This window comes from Orycteropus afer, unplaced genomic scaffold (assembly GCF_000298275.1).
Source record: "Orycteropus afer afer isolate SDZICR_OR568_19922 unplaced genomic scaffold, OryAfe1.0 scaffold00175, whole genome shotgun sequence".
Classification (NCBI taxonomy): Eukaryota; Metazoa; Chordata; class Mammalia; order Tubulidentata; family Orycteropodidae; genus Orycteropus; species Orycteropus afer.
The window spans coordinates 3729234-3735446 of record NW_006921762.1 but is presented as its reverse complement, the minus strand read 5'-3'; the positions used below and the strand labels follow the sequence as shown (position 1 = coordinate 3735446).

The following is a 6213-nucleotide window of genomic DNA, read 5'->3' as shown; positions in this document are numbered from 1 at the left end:
CATGGAGGAATGGACACTGGGAAGAGTTAACTATGGGGAGGAAGTGGGAGGGGAGCTGTTGCATTGTGGTAAACTGTGGTCAATGTCATGAGACAAAGTGTGTGTGAACTGCTGTATGGAAAGTGAATTTGCTCTGTAAATCTTCACCCAAATCACAGTTTTTAAAAAAATGAATGTTTAGTGAAAATACTTAAACATTGAAAACTGAGTTAATAGAAGACACTTTGATTTGTCCCTGGAAATTTTTTCTGATAGTTTAAAAATCACAGGAATATAAACCTGTAAGTAATCTTGGAGATTTTTCTGGCTTCTTATTGTGAAAATGAAGGAATCGAAACAAGAAATAACGTCTTACTAAGATGAAAGAAATTGGCAAAACTGTTGGTATAGAAACTGAGCTTTTCAAATCTCAGTTTATTGTTCTTTCAAAATCTTCTTTCTTTCTAAAAATTATTTAACATAATTGTTATTAATGTTTTTAAAAAACTTACTGCCTTTACCCTGTATTTATAGGACATAGTAATGATGAACATACAGAGTAAATGCCTTATTTTTTTTTTACTACTCATAAAGTAATAATAAATGCTTTTCTATGCTAAAAAATAAATAAATAAAAATTTTTGGGAAAAAAAAAAGAACATAAAATGAAGTATGAAAAATAAGAGTTTGACAGCATGTAGCTTGACTCTTAAAATGTGATCCAACAGTGAGTGATATTTTCTAAACAGGGATCTCTTCTATATATTTTTCATATTAACATGAAAAAAATGTGCAATGGATATTTATTTGACATGAGTCACATGCATTAATTTATATACCAGTGTTCTATTTGCCACATAATTACATTGATCTGTTAAACAAATCATTATCTTACATTAAAGTTACATTTTTCTTTGCTCTATTGATCCTATACTCAAGACAACCTGCTGTATCATTTTGCTCCAGATGTCTTGCCCAAAAACCTCTTAGATCTTTTTATCTCAGACACACAGAACCATTTAGGATTGCTGAGAGACAATCATGTATCTCCCTTTATTTTTTATTTTTTAATTTTTCATTTTGATTTGGGTACAGATTTGTTTTACACTCAATGGTTCATACCCGTTTTGTTTCATGACACCAATTACAATCCCCACAGTGTAGCAACCCTCCTTGCACCTCCTCCCTGTGATTACCCGTTCCCTGTGTCCTTCTTACCTATGCATGCGTGCATATCTAGCTTTCTCCCTGTGCAAATGCTGCCCTTCTGATCTCTCATGGTTGACTGTTCTAAGGAGTGATCTCCTTATAGACCTGTCCATTGTTTGGCTGAGAGCTAACCCATGGGAGTGAGTCTAATTCCAGAGCCAAAGAATAACCTGAGGCCGTAGTCTCGGGTTTCATCAGTCTCTATCCATCTAGTAATCCTGGTCTTTTTTATGATTTTGAGTTTTGTTTGACATATTTCTCCTGCTCTATCCAGGATCTCCAATATTGGTCCCTGTTCGAGTGGTTGACATAGATTGCCAGGCACCATCTAGTTCTTTCAGTCTCAGGTTAGTGTAGGCTGAGGTTCCCGTGGTCCATTAGTCCCTTGGACTAACTGTTTCCATATGTTTGATGTTCTTCACTCTTCTTTGCTCCAGACAAGGAAAGACCAATATTTGCATCTTAGATGGACACTTACAAGCTTATAAGACTCCAGCCACTGCTCACCGAAGTAGGATGTAGAATAATGTTTTTGTGTATGATGTTGTGCCAATTGAGTGTGATATCCCCTATAACCATAGTCCCAAGCCTGCAGGCCCTGGGACCTACTCCCTCGAGGTGCTTGGTTGTGACTAAGAAGTTATCCTAACTTTGTCTGGTTAGCTCTATAATGAATGTGGACATTTTTATAGCACATACAAATACATATGTAGGAATATCATCTGTGAAACCTGTATATGGTCATGAGTATATTCACCTACCCATATCTGATCATTTAGCCTGTCTCCCTATGCATCCAACTGTAGATTAGTGTTTGTTACTACTGCTAATGCAGTATTGTGTATGTAATAGTATATATCTTTTTAATCTATACCTCATGTACCTCTGTGTCCTCCTTTTTAGTGATATTATGCTGCTCACACACTTTTGCTTATTGCCTTCCCTTTCACCCAAATCAACACATGTCAACAATTTTCCCTCTCTTCCCTTCCCATCGTGGATAACCCAGAAATAAAATTTCCTTCCCTTGACTTTTTATAATAATGGATTCATACAATATTTGTCCTTCTGTGATGGACTTATTTCACTCAGGATAATGTCCTCCAAGATCATCCATGTTATAAAGTGATTCACAGATTCTTCATTATTTTTTAATGTTGCACAGTATTCCATTGTATGTATGTACCCTAGTTTGGTTATCCATTCATCTGTTGAAGAGTAGTTATTTCCATGTCTTTGCTATTGTGAATAGTGCTGTGATAAACATGGGTATGCATGTATCTATTCATGTCCTGGATCTCATCTCTTTAGGATATATTCCTACTAGTGGGATTGCTGGATCAAATGGTATGCCTATTTCCAACATTTTAAGGAAGAATACCATTTCCACAGTGGTTGTGCCATTTTACAGTCCTACCAACAGTGTCTGAGAGTTCCAGTCTCTTGGCATTTATTGTTTTCTGTCTTGTTGAACTTTCCTGTTATTGCTAGGATGAGATGATATCTCATTGTTCTTTTGATTTGCATCTCTCTAATGGCTAATGATCATGAGCATTTTTTTCATGTGATTATTGGCTGCCTGAATATCTTCTTTGGTGAAGTGTCTGTTCATGTCCTTTGCCCATTTGTTAATTGGATTGTTTGTCTATTTGATGTTGAGGTGTTGAAGTTTTCTATAAATTTTAAAGACAAGTCCTTTGCCAGATGTGTCATTGCTAAATATTTCTTCCCAATCTGTAGGTTCTGTTTTACTCTTAGAGAGAAGTTTTTTGATGCAAATAGGAATTTAATTGTTAGAAGGTCCCAATTATCCAGTTTCTCTTCTTTTTTGTGTACATTTTGGTTTATGCTTGATAGTCTATTTATGCCATAAAATAGGGTCCTTGGTTTGCCCCTATATTATCTTGGATGAACTTTATAATTTTGGGTTTTACATTTAGGTGTTTGATCTATCTTGAGTTTGTTGTAATGTAGCTCCCTTTAAATGGGAATTTAAACTTTACTTCAGTTGAATTATCCAACTGCTATCTTTATCCTGCTGCTGCTGTTGTTAATTGCAGTGAAGTTGGTTCCAACTCATAGCAACCCTATGTGCAACAGGATGAAACACTGCCCAGTCCCACACCATCCTCACAATCATTGCCATACTTGAGCTTATTGTCGCAGCCACTGTGTCAGTCATCTTGTTGATGGTCTTCCCCTTTTTCACTGACCCTCTTCTTTATCAAGCAAGATATCTTTCTCCAAGGATTGGACCATTCTGACATGACCAAAGTATGAAAGACAAAGTCTGGCTATTCTCGCATCTAAGGAACATTCCAGCTGGACTTCCTCCTAGTTTTTATCATAACATTCAATATGGCATGATTATAAATTATCAGATAACATGTTTTCAATATGTGACCCTTTTCATGAAAATCCTGTTTGGATTTTTTAAATGAAATAATATTAGTTAAGCCATACTTGGCCTTTTTTAGAAGTCAGTTAAATTGGATCACTTTCATGGTCTCAGAATCTAGTTAGTGATCTCATAATTGCATATTGCTGATTGGATACCTATCTCATTGCTCTACTATATCATTACTTGAAGGCAAGGATAATTTCAAGTTTAGCTTTATGTTTTCCAGGTTGTGTAGCAATCTTATAGAAAGTAGTGCGCACTTGATAGAGATGAATTAAATGCTATTAATCCTGAGGAACACATAGTGAGAAATTAGCACTGACCCATCATGGTTAATGGACAAAGAAAACAAGAAAGCACATTCCAGGAACAGTAGTGTATTGCTGATGTTACCTTGTATATGGAAGATAACCTACATTTAAGTAACATTTTTTGTTTTTCTGATTATAGAAGTAATTAGATAGTAAAGAAATTTGATTAATACAGAATAATATAGAATGAAACATTAAATTTTCACATTTTATAATATTAAAATTTCCATTTTTGGAACTTCGGTAAGATGGCAGAATAGGGAGAAAGACTGCACAGACCCTCTTCAACAAACAAGAGGGGAATCAGTTAACACAGACACAGAAGATAATCCTGGACCCCTGAGCCTTGAAGGGAAGGACATAGAAGTGAACTAAACCCTAACTAGCAAAAGAATTTGCATGAAAATACCAAAAAAAGAGACATACAGAGCTGCGGTCTGGCAGCGATCTTGAGCAAGCCTGACAGCATGGCACAGACAGCTTGGAGAGTGCCAAGTGGTGATAGGACCTAAGAATTAACCTAAAAATCAGCCCTGCTAGCCAGGGACTGCATGGAGGACTGCTCTGGTAGCTGGGGAATAAAACACGAAACACCAGCAAACAGAAAGGCAGGCTGAGCTGTGGACTTTTGCCTGTCCAGAGGGTGCCGCCATTTTGAATATTTACAAGCAGCTTGACCATTTTGGATATTTAAAGAGACAGCGCTCTCTGAGCTTCCAGGGTCTTAAGAACAGGTTCTGCTTGCCAGTAACCCCAAGGACACTCCAGACCTGGACAAATTAAAAGGTGCAACATTCCCCTTGTTACACTTATACCCCACACCCCTTGGTGAATGGAGGTGCGGCCATCCCCTACTCCCACCCCACCTTGTGGGCCAGCAGGGAACTCCATCCCAGTCTGTGTGCTCAGACGGAGCCGGGGTGGCCTGCCCTTCCCTCCCCCGATTTTTTTCTTTTTCTTTTTCCTGGTTTTTAGTTTGCTTGTTTTTGTCTATTTAAAAATTACTATTATTAATAATACATTTGTCCTTTTTACTGTTCTTTATCCTTCCCCTCCCAGGTGCTAGTTTTCAGCTCTTTTTCTTTTGCCTGTTCATGGTGGCAATTTTTCTTTTCTTGTGGTTAACCTGTTCCTTGTTTTTCTTTCTGTATTTTTCCCATTTTCTTTCTTCATCATTCTCCTTCTTTACCTTTTTTCTCTTGTTGCCCTATATTCAGATATTGCAGGTTTTCTTGTTTTATTCTTCTTTTTCCCTTTTTTGGTTACTATTTCAGTGTAATTACATGGTGTATTTTTTGTCCAGGTGCTTTTAGTTTTTTCATAGTTATACAGTTGTAATTTTTGTCTAATTGAGTGGGAGACAGCAACAGTCCCCATAAGACACAGCTACACCCACACCTCCTACAACTTCACTTACTGACTGAGAGCCACCCCCTCCTTCTCCATCAAAGGGCCAGTGATAAAAAGCCACCAAGAAGAGCCTGAATCACCCTTGGCTGCTCTTCACAAACAGTTAACAGAGATCTTAATACAACAAAGCCACGATGTCTTGGAGACAACAGACCATCACAGTCCACAAAAAGAAGCAAGATAAAGTGATAGAAACAAGGGAACAGGATACAGATCCAGAAACATCCCTGAGGAAGAAGCAGCATTGGAACTCTCTGATGAGGAACTCAAAAGAATATTATTTAGGTATCTTCAAAGGATTGAGAGACAGACCAAAGAAAACACAGAAAAAACCCTAGAAGAATTATGGAAGAAAATACAAGAACAAAATGACAAAATAAATGAAAAATTAGAAATGATTCTAAATCTACAGATCGAAATCCAGAAGATTAATACTAAATTGTCAGACATAGATAACACATTGGAAGTGCAAAGGAGCAGAATTGATGTAATGGAAGACAGAATTAATGAGATTAAAGACATACCTGAATACTTCTTTGGAAAGGGATCAATCAAAAAAAATCAAAACAAAATGAAGAAAGCTAAGGTTCATGTGGGATACCATCAAAAGGAATAACCTACGTATCATTGGAATTCCAGAACAGGAAGAGAAAAATAATAGAACTGACAAAAATGTCAAAAATCTGTTGGAGGAGAACTTCCTGATATGATGAAAGATGAGAATATATCCATTCAGGAAGTCCAGTGGACCCCAAACAGGATAGACCCCAAAAGAAAATCACCAAGACATATTATCAAACTCACCAAAACCAAAGATAAAGACAGACTCCTGAAAGCAGCATGGGAAAAACAAAAAATTACTTACAAGGACAGCCAGTAAGGATAAGCTCTGATTTCTCAGCA

At 37.0% G+C, this 6213-nt stretch overlaps 1 protein-coding gene across 1 annotated transcript in view; it reads left to right on the top strand.

The window, feature by feature from the left end:
- The window catches only part of KLHL20 (kelch like family member 20), a 165603-nt gene that overhangs the window by 87623 nt on the left and 71767 nt on the right, over positions 1-6213 (top strand). The window contains exon 7 of the mRNA XM_042781816.1: positions 1463-1535. Coding sequence (XP_042637750.1) covers positions 1463-1535 — 73 coding nt within the window. The remainder of the gene's footprint in view (positions 1-1462; positions 1536-6213) is intronic.